The sequence below is a fragment of the Fukomys damarensis genome, unplaced genomic scaffold (genome assembly GCF_012274545.1).
Source record: "Fukomys damarensis isolate Sample0158 unplaced genomic scaffold, DMR_v1.0_HiC HiC_scaffold_17, whole genome shotgun sequence".
NCBI classification, from domain to species: domain Eukaryota; kingdom Metazoa; phylum Chordata; class Mammalia; order Rodentia; family Bathyergidae; genus Fukomys; species Fukomys damarensis.
The window spans coordinates 66,439,932-66,459,963 of NW_022900929.1; the positions used below are offsets into that span (position 1 = coordinate 66,439,932).

The following is a 20,032-nucleotide window of genomic DNA, read 5'->3' on the forward strand; positions in this document are numbered from 1 at the left end:
CTGAAGGTATTCCAACAGGACACAGAGAACATGAGCCAGACTCACTGGTCAGCATCAAGTCTGTGCCATGTCAGAATGACCCTTGTGTCTTCTGTGATGGAGTTCCATAACCTTAACTTACAGACACTACCCACAAACCTCATACAGCACAGCATTATATTAGCAACTCCAGTTCCACAACAGTACTTTTTAAGGCCCTCTTTAAAAAGTCTTTCCATTCTACATCTACCAAGGTCTTTGGGACAGAAATTACCATAGTGGTTTATAGAAGGATCCTATGATTATATAACTGCTGACTAAAACTATTAAAAAGCAAATTTAATTTCTATTAAAATTCAGGTATTTTTTGAAGACATTTAGAACCATTAACAGAATGGACATTTGTTTTCTTTCTCTAGATAGTTAAAAAAGCAAACAAAAAAATAACAACCCAGAAACAAATCCTATAAAAGCAAACTAACTTTATTTGAACAATCTAACTGGAAAGGAGAGATCAATGTGTACTAGAACCAGAAGGAAAATATTTTATGTTAAATTTTAAAAACACAATTGGTAAAGTAAGTTAAAAGTATTTTTAGAGGAGCTGTCAATGAAAGAAAATTCCTTTAACATTAACTTGATTCCTTATAATAGTGGCTCTGTTAACTCCATGTTTAAGCTTTTTTAGTTTTTTAGTCTTTTAAGACAGGGTCTCGCTATGGTAGTTCAGGTTGGCCTTGAACTCACTATGTAGCCCAGGCTGGTGTCAAACTTGTGATTACAGGTGTGTGATACCATGCCCAGCCTAATCATTTTAATACTGAGACCAAATTTAAACTGTTCGTATACGTAAAAGGCTACAGAATGCAACCGAAATCTGATTTCTGGTTCTGTCTAATAAAATACTGAAGCAAGATTAAATTTGCATAGTTTGGATAGGCCAATCACAAGTTTCAAGAAAAACAATCGAGAATCACGTCAGATGTTTCAACAATGTACGATTTAAACATCAGATCAACTACGGTTTTAATATGTGGCGGCCACAAGGCTAAATGTTTCCATGGATTCAACAGCCACCTCTCTTCCATCTCCCTTATGTCCCTCACTTAGGGCAGCAACGTATTTTTGAAAACTTTAAAAAAATATATTTGGGAAATATTTTATAAAAGCAAACAGACTTGGATACTTATAAGAGTAAAGTATATATATTTTAATATTATAAACCATATTTACAAATGTCTGCACAAAACAATTTTCCTTACATTTTTGGTGAGATGCAGCAATGGGGAATATTTTAGGATATTTCACTTTGCACGAAAGCATGAAACCTTTGAAAAAAGAATCTACATTTTCATATGAACCTCCACCATAAAGAAAATACATAAGTATTCTCTAAATGTAGATACAAATACACCATCTGCTTTTTTGTAAAAGTCCTGGAAATCACATTTTTCTATGCAGAATCAGAGTTTGAAAAATAATAATCTTTCTCTTCTTCATCTAAAGATTCCATAGCATTAGTGAAAAGTTTTCCAATACCGGAGTTTTCTCCTAAATCTGCAAGAAGGAGTAATAAAAAGAATTAGTAAGTTCCAAGTAATTTCAAAAAACTGAAAACAACTGTAAGGAGATAAATGGCAGGTCGGTTGAACACAGCCAACTAATTTTAGGACCATCTATGTAAAGAGATTGCCCATAATAAAACCAAAGTACAAAAGAAATTACCTCTGTGAAACAGTGTTTTTCTTGTTGGGCTTGAAGAAACAGTTTCAACCTACAAGAGAGTTCATATTAATACTCAGTAAATAGTGTTTCTAGTGATAACTCATCTCTCTGTCCAGATACTCTGAGTGTACACCTGCAACGCTGCTCACTTTATTGTTATCAGATGCCCAATTTTAAGTTGAGTATCCAAGGGAAAAGCCACGACTTAATAAATGTTGGCAAACATCACTATAAGAAAACATTTATGAACGGATGCTACAGTGACTAGAGATAGTCTATAGCTTTGAAAAGTTGCCAAACTATACTAAGTACTTATTTAAATAATTACTACTCTGGGCTAGTAAACTTAACTCAGAATACAAACACACTTTTTAACATAATTAACTGGATATAGGTAAAAACACACTAAATTTAGAAAATGTACAGTATAAGGAAAACTCCCTGTACTTCACATTCTTGGCTAAAATGGTAATAACATGGCAAGTTTTAAGAGCATTCTCATATAAATTTTATTAGTGCTTTTCAAAGCATTGGCCATATTTTTTTCCTTACAAAATGAATAGGAAATATGACACAATATTACTTTCTCTACTAAGAGTAAGTACCATTTGTGAGAAACTAACTGGAGATCAAAATTCATGCTCATAGACAGTAATATAAAAACATCATTAAAATAATTCAATAATGTAAACCAATATCATGAAAGAAAGCCAGGGATTTAGCTCAGTGGTGCTGCTGTGTGCCTTGCAAGTGCGAGGTTCTGAATTGATCCACAGTACCACAAAAAACAACAGCAACAACAACATAGAAAGCCCAAGTAGCTTCCTCAGCAGTGTAAGCTGGTATGGGTTTCAAAGACTGAAGTGAATACTTTTAACAGTCCATGGCTCTCTCCTTCCTAAATATTGGCTGTAAAATATTAGGCTATGAAAAAAATGTGGCTAAATTATAATGGAATTATAGTTTGGTAGATGGCTCAAATTATAACCCTCTAAAGAACAAAAAAGACATAAAAAGAATTAAGACGTGTCATGTACATGGACCAATTCCCCACTATGAATGTAATTGTCATGTACTGTAAACAAATTAAAAAATTTAAAAACTAAGATGATTCCAGGAATAGAAATTAAAGTTTTAGAAGACTTGGGAAACACAGACCTCCTTTTTTTCTGATACCAGGGATTAAACTTGGGACACTTGCACTTGGCAGGTAGGCAGCGGTACCACTGAGCTAAATCCCTGGCCCTGAAATTAAAGTTCTTAAAAGCAAAGACCTTTTTAATTTGATTCTTGTATTGGGGATTGAACCAAGACTTTCACACTGAGCTATCCCGGGTCTTTTAAAATACTTTATTTTGAGGCAGAGACCAAGTTGCTCAGGCTGGCGTTACTCCTGCCTCAGCCTTCCAGAGTTTTAGGATTATAGGAATGGACTGCCACGTCTGGCTCCTCTGCCTCCCTCTCTCCCTCTCTCTCTTCTTCTCCCCCCACCCCCTGTCTCTCCCCTCTTGCTCTCTCCCTCCCTCTTTCTTTTTCAGTTTTTTGAAACAGGATCTTGCTATGTAGTGCAGGCTGGTCTCGAACACTCAGTGATCCTCCTCCTTTACACTCCCAAGTGCTGGGATTACAATTACAGGTGTGTGCTACCACACCCGACTGTATCAACCTCTTCTCATTTTGCAGAGAAAACAGGCTAAATGTATTACAGCCTTGCCACTCAGTCTGGTCTGAGGATCAAATGGAGCTCAACAGAAATGCAGATCGCAAACTATAGCTTCAGAATCTGGGATTTAACAAGATCCCTGGTGAATTCTATACACATTTATGTTTGAGAAACACTGGAGGAGTGCACTAATCAAAGCAACCCACTTTACTGGCAAAACGGACTAGAAGCCAAATCTTTATAGCCTCCCATTGCATTGTTAAATCCAGGTTCTTTGCAAAATACCACATTTCATTATCAGTAAGGACTTTGGGATTGGATAAAGGGATCTTAAAGACCAGCCAGGAGTCTAATTTCATTATGGAACACTGAGTTCTTTGGAAGAACTGAGTCCCCAGACTTCCCCACTATTTCCCATGTACAAATGAAGTCCACAAGGATGGATGTGATTATGTAATCCCAGGATTTACAGGACCTTGAGAGGAATTATACTTTAGTCCATCTGCAGTGTGAATATTTTAAAGTGCAAATGATAGGGAAGGTTGGCCATAACCTAGTCTGCAGGATACTCTGACGGGATAAATGGGCTATCCTACTCCTTTTGCATTTGTCATACTCCTAATAGTGTTAGCTATGTACTTTGTGGAAATTCAAGGTGAATCACCTTTCCTAGAAACTTAGTAATTATGTCTGGTTATGAGCTGTTTAACATAAAATCAGAAAGTGGATATTTAGAAAGAAATGCAGGAGGGGCCAGGGATTTAGCTCAGTGTTCTGCCACTTGCATTGCAAGTGCAAGGTCTCAAGTTCCATCCCTGGTATCAAAAACAAACTGCAGGGGATGTAACTTGGTGCTGCTGCACCTGCCTGGCAAGCACAAGGTCCTGAGTTTGATTCCTGGTAACACAGAAAAAAAAAACAAAAAACAAAGGGATAGTGGATTTTCTTAATTTTTTTCTCAAAGACATACAGATCATTCAGCAACCTTGGATTAAAATTTTTAATTGTATGGGGCCGGGGATTTAGCTCAGGGGTTCGGTGGCCTGCATTCAATCCCCAGTAACCCCCCTCCAAAAATTTTTTTTAAATTGTATTTTAAATATTGGAATGTTAAATAAAACTAAGTAGTTCAATCTAAAAAATTTGAAGCCAGGTATAGTGGTGCATGCCTATAATCTTAGCACTCAGGAGGCTGAGGCAGGAGAATCACCACTGAGTTCATCAAGTCTAGACTGAACTAAGAGTGAGACTACTTTCTCAAAACAAACAAATACATTTGAAATTACTTTGAATATGCAAGGGATTTGATAAAAATTTCTTACTCTATGAACAATTATGATGCCATTCGTGGGGATGGACTATTATCCAGTCACTGTACAGATACTGGGTACTGCATGAAAAGCCCTTCCCTAACCGATATTTTCCCACCTAAACCTTGTTTTCAAATGGAAACTTTTTAGCCATTCTCACTTGGCTTCAGTGCTTCAGTTTATGAGCAGCCATCTGTAATTTTACAGCATTTTTATGTTTATCGTGTTCATACCTAGAATTTACTCAAGTGTATGTCCCTGGAGAGTGAGCATGGGTTGAATCTACAATTTATCACATATTACATTGTTCTACAGATAAGTATTGGATGGGTGAAAATAGAAATAAAAATACTTACTTTTTTTTTCTTGATGTTGCCCCAGACAATGCCACCATTACTTTTATGATTTTTTTGTATACGAGAAACATATTTATCACAATCATTCCTGTTTGGATATAACATAATTTCAAGTCAACATTAATTATCATACTTCTATCTACAAGTTGAACAGCAACTGATAAAATCTATTTCAATATTAAAAAAGTAATTTTCTATTTTAAAGATGACAGTGGTACGCCTGTGGAACTGGACAAACTGCTTCAAACTTTTTTTTTTCTTCAGCCCTAGGAACTGAAACAAAGCCTCTGCACTGAGCTATTTCCTCACCCCTTTTAAAAATTCATTTTGAACCAAGGTTTTCTAGGTTGATAAATGCCCTGGCTGGGCCTGACCTTCTGACCTTCCTGCCTCAGCTGGTTACAGGTATGTGCCCCCTTACCCAGCTTTCACCCAATATTTTAAGGGAAACACTGAAGAAGACTATTCTAGGAAATTGTGCTTTGGTTATCGTCTCATCAGTATTCTTTCTCAAGTGTATCTTGCTTCTCTTTTACAAAGCCCTCAGTTCTTGCTGCTGGATGCCCCTTTGTTGCACTGTGTACCCCTTTTTTTCCTGTTCACTTCCTTTGCTATCCAGATTGAATTTCAAAGGTGATCAGTTTAAGGATATGCCTGATGATGAAAACCCTCAATTTGCATCTTCCGATTGTGTTGTGTTTACATCCAGCTCAGCAAGCCTTTTATTTCTACATAATTTTTTTCCTCCATAATTAAATGTATTTTCAATAGCTATGAACATTTCTGTATTTTTCCCATTTCCGTACTATGCCAGGTGCTCTTATTTATCAGTGTGTACGGATGAAGCGTCTTCCGGAGAAGTGACTGGAGCGCAGGAAGGCTACACGATGTTCACACCGCCCGGCGTTGGGAGGGGCGGCTGCAGTAGGCAGTCACTGCAGGTGGGGTCACCTCTCACTGGGTGGTCTCCCTGCACTTGGTTTCCCACCCCACAAAGGGAGCAGTCTGCTTTCCCACGACATCCACCAGCCTGTTCCTGCCTTGGGAGGAGCCAACTATGTGTTGGAAGCTCTAAACTGTGAGTAAACCTCTTCTCTAAGCTGCGGGTGTTAGGTATTTTGTCCCAGCAACAGGAAAGCTAATATATTAACTTACTTTATTTCTTCTCCTGCTCATTCTTAGCAAAAAGAACTGATTTATAATTTACTGCTGATAACAGAAGCCAAACAAAATGGTTATTTTCCGTTCCCTTCCCTCCAATTCCTAGTCTCACTTATGATAGTAAACAGAAGGTGAACAGTTCTCATCCTCTCGGTCCCAAGATCTCACGCGAGCTCTTTCTATAATGATTGTGTGGGAGCATCCTCAATTGTATATGATATATAGAAATTTGGAAATGTGTGACCATACCGCAGTATTTATATTAATCCAAGCACTGCTATGCAGCCAGAGCAAAGTGCAGTTGCTAGCACATTGCTTAACAAAAGAATAGGCCTGCTCAACTACACAGGATCACTACCTCCTAAATCTACTGTTTGAGGCAGAGAAGTCTGCACTTCTGAAGTGCTAAAACTGTAATTAAAGGAAGCCAACTACCGGAGCTGGTGAAGTCAGGAGATAGTGAAGAGCACTAGGAAGTGACCAAAACAATGAGGAAAAACAGATTCACGATGTCAGCAAGTCTGTGATGCATGTTATCTACAGGGAAAAAAAAAAAAGGCACATTTTCCTGAATTTTACAGCAGTATAAACAGAAATGCCTTTCTATGAAAACAAAAACCTAAAACATACGCCAGTGTCATTCAGTAGGCTAAAGATAATGGCTGATGTTTTAATCCGCAAAATTAAATTTCGCTATGAATTCATGTTGTAAAATTGGGTTCATGTTGTATGTAGTTTTATTTCTTAGCTTTGAAAAACTATTCTCACTGAACATTATTATGTCATGAAAAATTCTTGAAAATAACTTGATTTTTAATGTTATGTATTATTCTGGTATATGGAGGAAATGTTCACAACTGTTCCTTTCTTTTGGATTTTTAGGTTATTTTCAAATTTTCAGTATTATGCATTGTGATAAATCTGTATTTATACCAATATATATATATATATATATATATATTGGTTTAAATCTCTTATTTCCTTAGAATAAAATTCATATTTTAAAATTTTGAATGATTTAGCCAAAATGCTTACCAAAATCTTATCCAAAGTTATACTATCAGTATACTTTTACCTGCCTTAAATACTAAAACAAAATAAAAAATAATTTGTGGATTGCAAATTTTTTTCTCTCCAATAAATGCAAAGTAAAATTTCACCAAGTTTTATGGGAGTATTGACTAGTTTTTCATCATTCATCATCTGGCTTCTTTCAATACTGTAGAAATTGCTCTAAAATAAGCTCTGGTCTCTTTAATTGCCTATTTTTAGGCCTCTTTTTAATGCTTCATCTTTTCTGTGATATTTGAATGTTGTTCACTCTTACTCTTAAAATTTTATTCGTATTTCAACTTATGTCGACATGGTTCAAAATTCAAGTCTCCCTCACTGCCTTAGTTCCTCACCTTCAAGATCAATTTTAGTTTTGTATTTATCTTTTCAGATAATTAATCTAATGAAAGTTATTATGTATATATGCACACATATAAGCACACTACTACATATATATCTACATATGCATTATATCTATATAAGGAGTCCATCAAAAATGTATACATCAGGAAAAGAAAAACTTGTATAAATATTTTAATACTAAATTTATTGAGACATCATCAGATTAATACAAGTTAACTTTGGCCTCTATAATTCAAGAGGTGCTCAATTCAAGTGGTGGGCATTTGCTTCCAGACATTTATTAGTACAGCAAACTCCTGAAGGGTGTCTACACTTTTTGGGCAGACTTTATAGGTATGACCTCCATTTAAAGAAAGAGTAGTACACTGTCCATTGCATCTAGCTTCTTTCACTTAATATATCTTAGGCATTTTATCAAATACTAATAAAAACTTTTCTTCATTAATTTTGACAACTACATATGTATTAGGTTTCTTGTCACTGGGTTACAATACTCAATACCCGCAACTTAGAAGAGCACCTGGTTTCAGCAGATTTAGCACATGGTCAGCTGACTCCAGGGCAGGAACATGACAGCAAAGGGCATGTGGAGCAAAGATGCTTACTTAGTCCATGGTGGCTGGGAAGGAGAGCAGGGAAGCAGTGCCAGAAAGGGCTGAGGGACCATATCTAGTATCCAAGGTCACTGTTCCATGACACACCGGGAATTGTGCTCCACCAACCCCTAAGCAGTTCCCAAGCCCATCAAGTTGACTTAGTCAAGCTTAACCTTTACAACATACCAGATTTAATTGGTCCCTGTTGAGGGACATTTGAGTTATGCCCTTATCCAGAAATGATTCTGGTTTATTTTCACAATTTTAGAATTAGGATTCCTGGGTCACAGAACACGTGCATTTATACTTTTGATAGATATTGACAAATTATTGTGTAGATTGTACTGGTTTGCCTTCTTGCTAACAATGCACAAAAAGGGTGCTATTTCTTTCTTCTTTTTTGTTTTTGAGACAGGTTCTCACTATGTAGCTGAGACTGACCTGGAACTCACTATGTAGCCCAGGCTGGTCTCGAACTCGCGATCCTCCTGCCTCAGTCTCCCGAGTGCTGGGATTACAGGTGTGCGCCACCACGCCTGGTGCTATTTCTTCTTAATATGTAGGAGTGCTGCTGGGGATTTAGCTCAGTGGTGACTCGTCTGCCTTGCAAGCACAAGGTCCTGAGTTCAATCCCCAGTACAAAAAAAAAAAGGAGTGCTAAATATATTTGTGACAAATTGCCCTTTTACCTATGACAAATTACATTATATTCTTTTCTCTAATTGCTTATTGTGGTTAGTATGAAATAAAACAAATTCTTTACACTTCAATTTACATGTAAAACTAATCCATTTGGAATTTATCCTGATGTAAAGCATGAGCTATATCCCAATATAATTTATTGAGTAACATCCTTAAATTCCTGCATCTTCCCCTCACTACCTTAGTTCCTCTCCTTAAAGATCAATTTTAGTTTTGTACATATCTTTTCAAATAATTAATAAAACTTACTATGGATATATGCACATATATAAGCACTTAGGAACTATTCATTCTTCATTAAAAAAATTATAACTATTACTTTTAGATTCCTCAACTTACAAAATGCTTAGGAGAAATAACAGTATAAGAGGGACATGGCTAAGATGACCTTGGGAAAGCACAAACCAATTACACCAACAGCTTGGATTCTCTTGCTTGTGTGGGTAGGGCTGGACAAGCCCACAGTACTGATGGACAGTCCAGGAGATTATAAGATCACCAATCTGCATCCTCTCTCCAGTTTCAGGCTGACTACTGACCTACGCCTTGGAACCCCTCTTGACCTTGGACCTACCTTGAGCTCTAAATCAGCCACAGACAGAGGAGGAGAGCTCTCAAAGACCCAGGAGGAGAATGTGTGGTGTGCTGGTGTGCTGGGGAGTCTGGATGTATCAGCCTAGCAGACTCAACATCTCTTTGTTGTCATGCAAAAGCCATGGCAGGATTACAGAGGGGAGGAGGCTGTCCCTTCCTTGCCTCCATTGCAGGGGGACCAGATACTTTGTTGTGTTAAGTTTCCAGGGGCTGCTATAACAAATTGCATAAATAATACAAGTTTGTTGTCTTATGGTTCTGGAGGTCAGGAGTCTGAAAGGAATCATAAGGGGCTAAGTAAAATCAAGGTGTCGGCAGAGCTCGCTCCTTCTGCAGGGTTCCCTGGCACTGGGCTGCACCATGCCTGTCTCTGCTCCTCATGTCATAGCTCCTTCTTTCACTCTGACCCTTCTGCCTCCCTGTTACAAAGACCTGTGATTGCCAGGTGCTGTGCTGCACACCTGTAGTCCCAGCTACTTGGGAGGCCAAGGCAGGAGGATCCCAAATGTGAGGCTAGCTTGGGTATTTAGCAATAAGACCTGTCTCAAAAAAGAAAACCTAAAATATCTCAGAATACAGAATACTTAAATGTTCCTCAGTCGCCTGTTGCAGGAAATTAATATATCACGTACATACTCACCTTTTTATAGAGGCTAGCATGCCAGGACTGACGTGCTGACATTGAGGAGTTTTTGCCAATGGAAAGGTAACTGATGGAGTTGCTGGATTTCTGTCCATAGCTGGCAGAATGTCATCACCATCTTGACTGTCCCAGAAACTTGGCAACTAGAAAATAAATTGGGCAGAATATTATCATCTTGACAAGTGGAAAACAAACATTTTAGGCAGACACCTGTAAAGATGAGTTTTCTTATTATAACAAAATGATTTTTGGTGGTCTGAAAAATTTTCTTCTTTATAATTCTCCAGATTAGATAACTTATAAAAGTAGCATGTGAGAGCCTTAGAAACCAATATTTTCTTCTGCAAAATGGAGACAGTGACACCTCTTTCTAAAGGCTATCTAGACCAGAGATAGACAAATATTTTCTCTAAGGAGAACTGTCACTGTAGAATGAAAACAGCCGTAGACAATATGCAAACAAATGGGCATCGCTGTGTCCCAATAAAATTTTGTTTGGATAAACAGGCAATAGGTTGAATTTGGCCCACAGGGTGGAGACAAAACTGTATTAACTATGATGCTTTGTAATTAGTACGTACTCAACTAGTATTAAACCTTTGTGCACATGAACAATTCAATCCTTAAGATTTTACTTGAACTTCATATTAAAATAATAAGACTTTGCCAGGGATTTAGCTCAGTTGTGCTTCCGCCTGCCTTGCAAGCACGAAGTCCTGAGTTCAGTTCTCAGTAAAATACAAACAAAAAACTTTATGCTATAGAAAATGAGCAAATTCATTGATTTTGATTTATATTTTCTTTCTTTCTTTTTGGTAGTGGGGATCAAACTCGGGACCTTGCACTTGTGAGGAAGGCGGCAGCATCACTGAGCTAAATCCCCAGCTGATTTTTATTTTCTGTTTTTAATGTTGTTACTATTGCCTTTAGGCTCACACATACATATCTGGGACATGAAATGACGGTGGGATGACATAAAGGGTATAACCTTGAAGAAGCATGGTGCTGAGAAGGGAACACTGTAGGGCCTCAGTTCACTGGCTTAACGACCTTCTGTAGCTTGTATAAGTACAAAGGAGGCTGAAATAATGCTATTATTCAACTTGGTAAAGCATTAGACAGCCTTTTATTTTTTCATTTTAATTGAGTTTATTGGTACATTTTAGGTATACAGTACAGTTACATTCATCATTGGAATCTTGTACCTTTACATGACAGGGCTTGGTTCTCATTTTTTCCCCTTATTCCTGCCCTCCCTTCACCCCCTCCTCCCTTCCCTGTTTACAAACACTTTATTTCCATTTTTTCATATTTTTTTTCTTTTCCCTTATTCCCTTTGCCCTACCCTTCCCACTTTCCCCACACCTTTAGTAGACAGCCTTTTAAAATTGAAGATGATTGGATGACAATATAAAGTAGTAGCTAAGAAAAAAAAATCACTTTTGAGTCTAGCTCACTAATTCAAATCTTTAAATTTTTAGACTTAATCCATTTATGCCTAAGACTGAAATTTTTAGAATTTTTGCATAAAAATCATGTTACCTACAAAAATTCAAAGAAGGATTTGAAGAGAACATTTCACTATATTCTTTGTTGTTATAGGAATTCCAAAAATGGGTCACTAGATATTGAAGGGTTAATAGTTCAGTTTTCCACATGTACACATATGTGCATTATTTTAATCTTAACAGAGATAACATTTAGTTTCTAGAACCAATCCTAAATTTGCACTTAACACTTGTATCATATTTCACTGTTTCTGAAACAAATTTATTGGGTATGTAAATTGTTTCCAGGTTTTGCTGTAAAGATAAATTTAAAATGAATATCTTTGTAATACTTTTTTAGTCTTCTCCATTTCTTAGGATGAACTCTCAAAAACAGAATTAATATTCGTGACTTGAAATATATTACCATAATAATTTCTGAAAGATATGAGAGTACTGATGCTTCCACTGATGTGACTACACCAATAACAGATTTGTTTTTGATACTGGGGAGATGTTTTCATTAATTTTTTAAAAAAAGATTCTTTAATTTAGAAGGTATACATATAGTTTATTTTCTATTACTAGGAAAAGTGATCACTTCCTCAAAGGTTTTGCCTTTGAAATTTGTCTTTTTTCTTTGATCTTATACTTTATTATTTCGTTACATTTGAACGAATTCTGTACATTACATATTAATGACTATAATTTTTTGTTTTTGGTACCAGGGATAGAACTTGGGTCCCTGCACTTACAAGGCAGGTGGCAGAACCACTGAGCTAAATCCCCGGCCCTAATGACTACTGCATTTGTTGCCAATATTTTATTCCAATCTCTTAAGATTTAATTTATGCTACTTTTCATAAAATAAACCATTTTATATCCTTTAAAAAGAGTTGTCGTCTTATGGCATACTAATTTTTATTGACTGATTCTCACTACATTGTTCAGGCTGGCCTTGAACTATGTAGTCCTGGTCTTGCACTAGTAGCAATCCTACCCCCGCCTCCCAAGTGCTGAGATTACAGGTGAGTGCCACCATGCCCGGCTGTTGTTTTATTTTTAAATTGATAATATTCTGACTTATTTATGTGATAGTGATAATTCAGTACATGTATACAAAGTGTAATGATCAAAATCAGAGTAATTAGCAGTTCCACTTCCAATATTATTGTTTCCATGTGGTGGTCTATAGCGTAACTCCAGTGTTTCTTTGCTTTTTCTATTTGGATGATCTGTCCACTGATGAAAATGGGTTTTGAAATCACCAACTACTCTATTAGTATAGTCCATATTATATTTTTTTCTCCCTTTCGAATTAAAAATGTTTGCTTTATATAACTAGGTGCATTGAATATATATATATGTTTTTTATTCTTTTTTTGGTACCGGGGATCGAACTTGGGTCCTTGCTCTTGCAAGGCAGACCACTGAACTGCTGAGCTAAATCCCGGCCCTATATATATGTTTTTAACTGTTATTTCCTTTTGTTGAATTGATTTATCATATAGTGACTATTTTTGTCTCTTTTTATGCTTTTTAACTTAAAGTCTTTTATGTGACATATATATAGCTCTTCCTGCTCACTTTTTTCCCATTTGTGTGGAATACTTTTTCCTAATCATTTAGTCTATGTGGTAGTCTTACTGGTAAAATTTCTTTTAGGTAGCATATAGTTGGATTATTTTTATCCATTCAGCCACTCTATCTTTGACTGAGAGTAATATTCCAGGTTATTATTAATAAAAGTTTACTCCTCCTGCCATTTTGCTAAATGATTTGATTGTTCTTTATACTCTTTGTTCCTTTTCATTTCTCATTACTTTTGTGATCTGGTGATTTCTTGTAGCATAGGGTTTAATTCCTTTTTCTTTCATGTACGTATCTTCTTTACCAGTGAGCTTTTAAGCTTTTTAGATGTTGTACTCCTTTACACACGTCTTAGAGAGGCTGTGTAGTGATGATGAATTTCCTGGGTATTTTTTTTTTTTTTAATCTTAGAACATTATTATTTATCCCTTAAAAGATAGGTTTGCTCAGTATGCTATTTTTGGTTGACAGGTATTTTTTCTATTGAATGTATCATTCTGATCTCTTCTATAAGATTAATTCTCTGTTTATAAGGTTTCTGCAAAGAAATCTGTTGTTCTAATAAGGTTTCCTTAAATGTGACTTGGTAATATTTTTTCATTTAATGCTATCACCTAATTCTTAGAGCCTTCTCTTCATTCTTTTTTCCTTTTTTTTTTGTTTAACTACAATATTTCAAAGAAACTTCTTAAGTTAAAAAATTATTTCTTTTGTTTCATCTAGAGTGTTGGTAAAGTACTCGACTGTGTTTTTTATTTGACCTAGTGAGATCTTCAATTTGTGATCTTCATCTCTTCGCTGAATTTCTTACTCATAGCAATAGCCATTTTCTTATTTTCACTGGATTGTCTGCAGGTATTCTCTTGTATTTCATTAAATTTACTTCGGATCATTTGAGGCAATTCATCAATATTCTTTTCTTTGAGGTCTTTTGTGTTCCTTTGGAGGTATCATATTAACTTTTTTTTAAAAAAAAACTCAAGTGTTTTTACATTGCTTTTTCTGTATCTGGCAGATGAGTTGATTCTACACTTTATAGTTTTCATGGAAAGCTTTCTCCAGATACACTTGTTCTTGTTGTAGTGGTAGTGGAGTTTTGTTTGTTTTTATTTTTGGTACTGGAGACTGAACCTTGGGATTTCACACTGAGCTGTATTCCCAGCTATTTGTATGTTTTTAAATTTTGAAACAGGGTCTTAAGTCATTCAGTTGCCCAGAGAGGGCTCACTCAAACTGCTGATCCTCCTGCTTCAGAATCCCAAACTACTGAGAATGCAGGCATGTGCCACCACTCCTGGCTTGGTCTGGTATTTTCACACAGTCTTGTTATGTATTACAGGCTGGCTTTGAACTTGATGATCTTCCTGCTCAGACTCTTTGTGGTGTAATTTCAAATGTGAGTACCACACCCAGCTCTCCAGATGTATTTTAGGGTACTGGTTTGGGAGGCTAAATTGGCTTTGGTTCCAATTGAGACTAGATGATATCTAGTCTCCCTCTAACTATTTCAGATGTAATCAATGGCTTTGTGTGTGTGCATGCAGCAGTGAAGCTGGAAAGCCTATATATGAGGGCTACGTAGAGGTAGAAGCATTCTAGTGGCCTAGGCAGTGTGATTCACAAAGTAGCAGATCTGTGGCTACATTATGTGGCCACTGGCAATGGAAGTGGTGGCATCAGGAACCCAGAATAGAGTAAAATCCCTCAGGCATATGCTCTGCTGTTGGCAAGGGCATCCAGTAATGACAGCTGCAGTGGTGCCGGGACATTAAGTGTACTCTCTTAGCAAAGGCAGGGTGGGGCACATGGCTGAGGCCCAGTAGTGGCCATTGGGGCTGAACCACATGTCCTTTATCATGCAGGGCACTGTGCAGCCCTGGGTATTGCAGCCACAGTAGAACCTGAGTCTTCTTAGGTTTGTGAAACTGTAGACCCCTGTCATAGTGTGGCAGAATATCAGTGGGACCCTGGGGCATGAGATACATAGAGGCTCTGTCTCCTAGGGAAGTATGAATTCTGACTGTGACTCTGTTCTCAGGATGGTGCCAAGCTGCAGCAGTCTAGGTTCTTGAAATGCAGTTATCTACTTTGAAATGCAGTTATCTACCTGTTGCTTTGATTGTCTTTATAGAGTAGGAGGTAAGAGCTAGGCATCTCTGTTCCACTATTTGAGAATCTTCTTAAAATTTAAATAGCTATGTTTGGCTATTTCTTTGTTTTCTATTTGGGTTTACAAACCTTGCCTTTGAACCACTGATGGCAGACGCTAGAAACCAACGGGAATGGTAGGTTCCAGCACATTGTTTTCTTTGCTATTCTTTGGTTACGTTTTTAGATGCTATTGCTATTTGGCCTAAATATTAGTGAAGAAAATTAACCATACATTCAAATAAAAGATAAAGAAGTCAATATAGGTAAAGCAAATAGCGGTCTCAGGCATTTGAGACTCTTACCAGTACTCTTTGATTACGCAAAGGTGTTGCACTGAAAAAATCATCATGGTCATCTTTTGGCATCTGTTCCAGAAAATCCCTCATTTGTTGCTTCCTTTTAAGTGTTCCCACTTTGGCAGTTATCTGAATGGTCTTCGTCGTATTAGCACTGTCTGTGTCACCTTAAGAGTCAATAAAATATTTTGATAAAGATTTGGTCATTTACAATAATGGCTTTATAAACTTCATAACCTCTGTTGTTTTAAAGTTTCCTGTATTTTAAGTGATTTCATACTGTTATCTTTGAAGTGCATTTAGCCCACATGACAATCATGAAGAACTATGGAAGATCAGGCAGGTTGAGAATGCAGCTGTCATTACGCTATGAGAAGGGTGAAATCCTAATGTTCTCATTACTGCGTGCCTATTTATTTTGCTAAAGTATAAACCTTAGGGAACTATGCTAGGCTAAGTATTCTCTAAAGCTTATTCTAGGAATTTTCTGGCAGGAAACATCTTTTTCTAGGAACTACCAACAGGATGTGCAATCTTGGGACTATGAAAACTAAATTTACTCTCAAGTTCTTTATGAATTACTAGGGGCTCTTAATCAAGTAGCTGCAAATTAAGTTAGACCCTCAGAGAAATAATTCACAAATTGAAATCTCTGAATCCAGTTTCAGATTTTCTAGAAAAAATTTGAAGCACAAGAGTACTAAACTACCATTGATGGAAGTAGATACCTAGGTTAAGACTTAAAAATTAAACATGATCTGTGAAGTTCTTTTGAGCTTTAACATTTTAAGAAAACACCTACAACAACATTCATGGACAAATATAAAATATACTTGGTAAGTGACTAGAAATCTGTGGGCGTACTGAGAAAAAATTACTACAAAGGTTACCATATTGACCTTTGGGATTGGCTTGCTTTCTTTTGGTGGTATTTTTCTGAGACTGTTTTCCTCGAGGATCTTCCATGTATTTCTTCTGGCATTCTTTAGCAGTTCGAGAACCTACCACCAGAGCAACATCTGACCAGAAGCCAGGTTTGTGCTTTGGAAGAGATGCAAAAGCACTACAGAAGACCAAAAGCAGTTAAGGAACAAGAAATTGAAATCAAAGTAAATTCCTAAAGGCATATTACTGAGCTAATGAGATTTACTAGGCTGAAGTAATTTTACCAAAATTATTCTAGATCATTATTTGGGAAAAAGGACTATTCCTGTCACTAAGTAATTTACTCTAGTGCTTTAAATACAAAGATGTAATTTCATGTATTGAGAGATGCCTTCTAGCTCTTTTGTTGTATAATATTAAACCCGAGAAAGTTTCCCATTATTTTTTTTTTTTTTTTTTTTTTTTTTGACATAAGGTTTATGTAGCATAGGCTGGCCTCGAACTCTTGATCCCAGCTGCTGGGATTACAGGGATGTGCCACCATGCCCAACATTCACCATATTTTTTTTAGTCCAACTGTTCAGTGAGTTGATATTTTGGGGAACTCTGGCATGACTATCTTTTATACAGTGTTTTTCAAATCTTACTGGTGCTAAGTGTGCCAGGAGAGAAATTCCTAGTTCCTAAGTATTCAAGGTTATAAACTCTTTATCAGAAAGTTTTATGCTTGGGAGGGATAGGGAAATAAGGGGGTCTGGATATGATCAATGCATGATGTAGGAATGTATAGAGATCTCACAGTAAATCCCATTAATTTAATAATTAATGTGTTAACAATAAAAAGCTCTAAGTTGAACATCCCTATCTGAAAAAAGTTTTATGCTTCTTTTTTAGTATGTGCTGCTGAATTGAGCACACGCTTGCTTTCCTGTACTCTTAATTTGTACACCGCAATATATTATTTTATGTTTTTTTTTTTTTTTTTAGATAGGGTCTTAGTATGTAGTTTAGGATGGCCTTGAACTTACTTTGTAGCCCAGGCTGGCCTCAAACTTGGGGCCATTCTCCTGCCTCAGCCACCTGAATGCTGGGATTACAAGCATGTGCCACAATGAGTAACCTCAGTATTTTAGAAAAAATGTTCCCAATTGAAAATAAATGAAATAAAAAATATTATTAAAAATATATATTATTAAACATAATATAGTTCCCAATTCAACATATGAATTACTTTCTTTCTTTCTTTTTTTTTTGGTACCTGAGATTGAACTTGGGTTTGTGCTCTTGAGAGGTAGGTGGCGGAACCACTAAGCTAAATCCCCAGCCCCATATGAATTACTTTCTAAAAATAATTGATTGTAAATGATTGTTCACAACCTGGTATACAAGCATACTATCCCCACCTTCAATTAAAAAAAAAAATCATTGGCTGACAAGTTCAGCCGGAAAATATGTATTTAAATCACCATTTAGCCTTAAAATGATACTTATCCAAAATGCTTCAAGCCGGGGATTTAGCTCAGTGGTTTGGTGGCCTGCCTTGCAAGCGCAAGGTCCCGAGTTCAATCCCCGGTACCAAAACAAAACAAAAAATAAACAAACAACAACAAAAAAACCCCAAAATGCTTCAAGCCAGAAATGTTTGAAGACTATTTGTATATATATAATGACAGATTTGGGGGATGGGACCCATACCTGGACACCAAATATATTTGTTTCATGCATATCTAGTACTCTAGACCAAAAGTTTGTTTTGCCATACTAGTGAATGAACTTGACCACATACATGTGAAGCAAGCATTCTACCACTAAGCATCATCTTCTCACTAAAGGTAATTTTTTACACAGTATTTTTAGTATGCCTGTGTTTTGACTGTGACCCATCACAAGAGGTTGGTGGTGGAATTTTCCACCTTTGGCATTTGTGAGCACTCAAAAAGTTTTGGTTTCCGGAGCATTTCTGATTTTCAGATTAGAGATGTTCAGTCTGCACTAAAGTGTTACTTCAACTATGCCTTTGGTTTACTGTTTCTTTGACAGAACATACAGTAGTCTTCCACATTCATAGTTCTATATCCACAGATTCAATGAAAACATTCAGAGAAAAAAATACATCTATAATGAACACATACAAACTTTTTTCTTGTTAGCATTTTCTAAACAATACACTATAGCTACTTATGTATTATTTACATTATATTCAATATTGTAAGTAGAGATGATTTAAAATATATAGGAGGATTGTGTAGGTTATACACAAATATCACACAATTGTATACAAAGGACTTAAAACACCTACAGATTTTGGTATCCACAGTTGGTCCTGGAATTAATCTATACATGTGGAGAGCTGAATGTATTTTTATTTCAATTTAGATTCCAGTCTGGGGGCATAAGCACCACACAGTAGTATGCTGGCAAATTTTTAATCAATTTTGAGGTTAAAAAGCTCAGTATATAGTGTCTGCCAATTTCCATATGGTAAATATTCCTACTGTGGTTGATTTCAAACTATGATGACAGCACTGAAAGAAATGTGTGCTGGCAACCTACTATTATATACTGTTTTTACCAAACCTAGATGTAGAACCAAACCTCAAGGAAGTGATCAGTTTTGATTATTGGTTTTGTTTTTAATATTTCACTGCAAGTTAACATAATTAAATTTTAATGTCTGTTTAACAACTGATCTATAACATTTCTCAAAATTTAACAGTTAACTCTTGTATTTGTTTTTTTTTTTTTTGAGACAGGGTCTCACTATGTATTGAAACTGACCTGGAACTCTCTATGTAGCCCAGGCTGGTCTCGAACTCAGTGATCCTCCAGCCTCAGCCTCCGGAGTGCTGGGATTACAGGCATGTGCCAGCACACCCAGCTGTACAGCATTTTTTGTTTGTTTTTTTTGTTGTTGTTGTTTTTTTGCAGTTAGCTCTTGTGAACAGCTACCAGTTGACTATAGCATGACTTCCATATATGAAAGGAAAACAAACACTTTATAGGCATTAAACATTTGTTACTGAATGCTCTTTTGTATAATTAATCACTTTGTAAATTTTCCAACATGGAGAATTAGAATGATTTGGGGAATCAAGCTTCTCAATTTGTGTATACAACTGATTTCTAAGTCTAGGACTGTCTAAAGGGTTATTTTTAATAATAGAAATATTAAATACATTTAATAATAAATGGTCAATAACTAACAAATGCCCTGTAGGTTATCCCAGATAATTAAAAAAATATATAAACATGCAACTCCAGTCCTATTTAAAACTTCATCATACTTGTTGGGCACAGTGGCATATATCTATAATCCTAGCACTCTAGAGACTGAGGCAGAGGATCACCACGAGTTCCAGGACAGCCTGCACTACACAGTGAGACCCTGTCTCAAAAACAAAACAAAACAAGGCAAAACAAAACTTCATTATTTTTAGCATAAAAACCAAAATCTTTACTGTGATCTGTATTATTTCTT

General features: G+C 36.3%; 1 protein-coding gene across 2 annotated transcripts in view; it reads right to left on the reverse strand.

The window, feature by feature from the left end:
• Positions 1-1,194: 1,194 nt before the first annotated feature.
• Positions 1,195-20,032, reverse strand: part of Mis18bp1 (MIS18 binding protein 1) — a 47,505-nt gene continuing 28,667 nt past the window's right edge. Inside the window, exons 12-17 of one of the 2 annotated variants that reach the window (XM_033765161.1) lie at positions 16,560-16,732; positions 15,676-15,836; positions 10,143-10,288; positions 5,034-5,121; positions 1,705-1,753; positions 1,195-1,536 (exon numbers count right to left, since the gene is read on the reverse strand). In XM_033765161.1, the coding sequence (XP_033621052.1) occupies positions 1,433-1,536; positions 1,705-1,753; positions 5,034-5,121; positions 10,143-10,288; positions 15,676-15,836; positions 16,560-16,732 (721 nt within the window). In that variant the 3' untranslated portion in view covers positions 1,195-1,432. The remainder of the gene's footprint in view (positions 1,537-1,704; positions 1,754-5,033; positions 5,122-10,142; positions 10,289-15,675; positions 15,837-16,559; positions 16,733-20,032) is intronic. The other variant, XM_010632612.2, reaches the window with a different exon arrangement.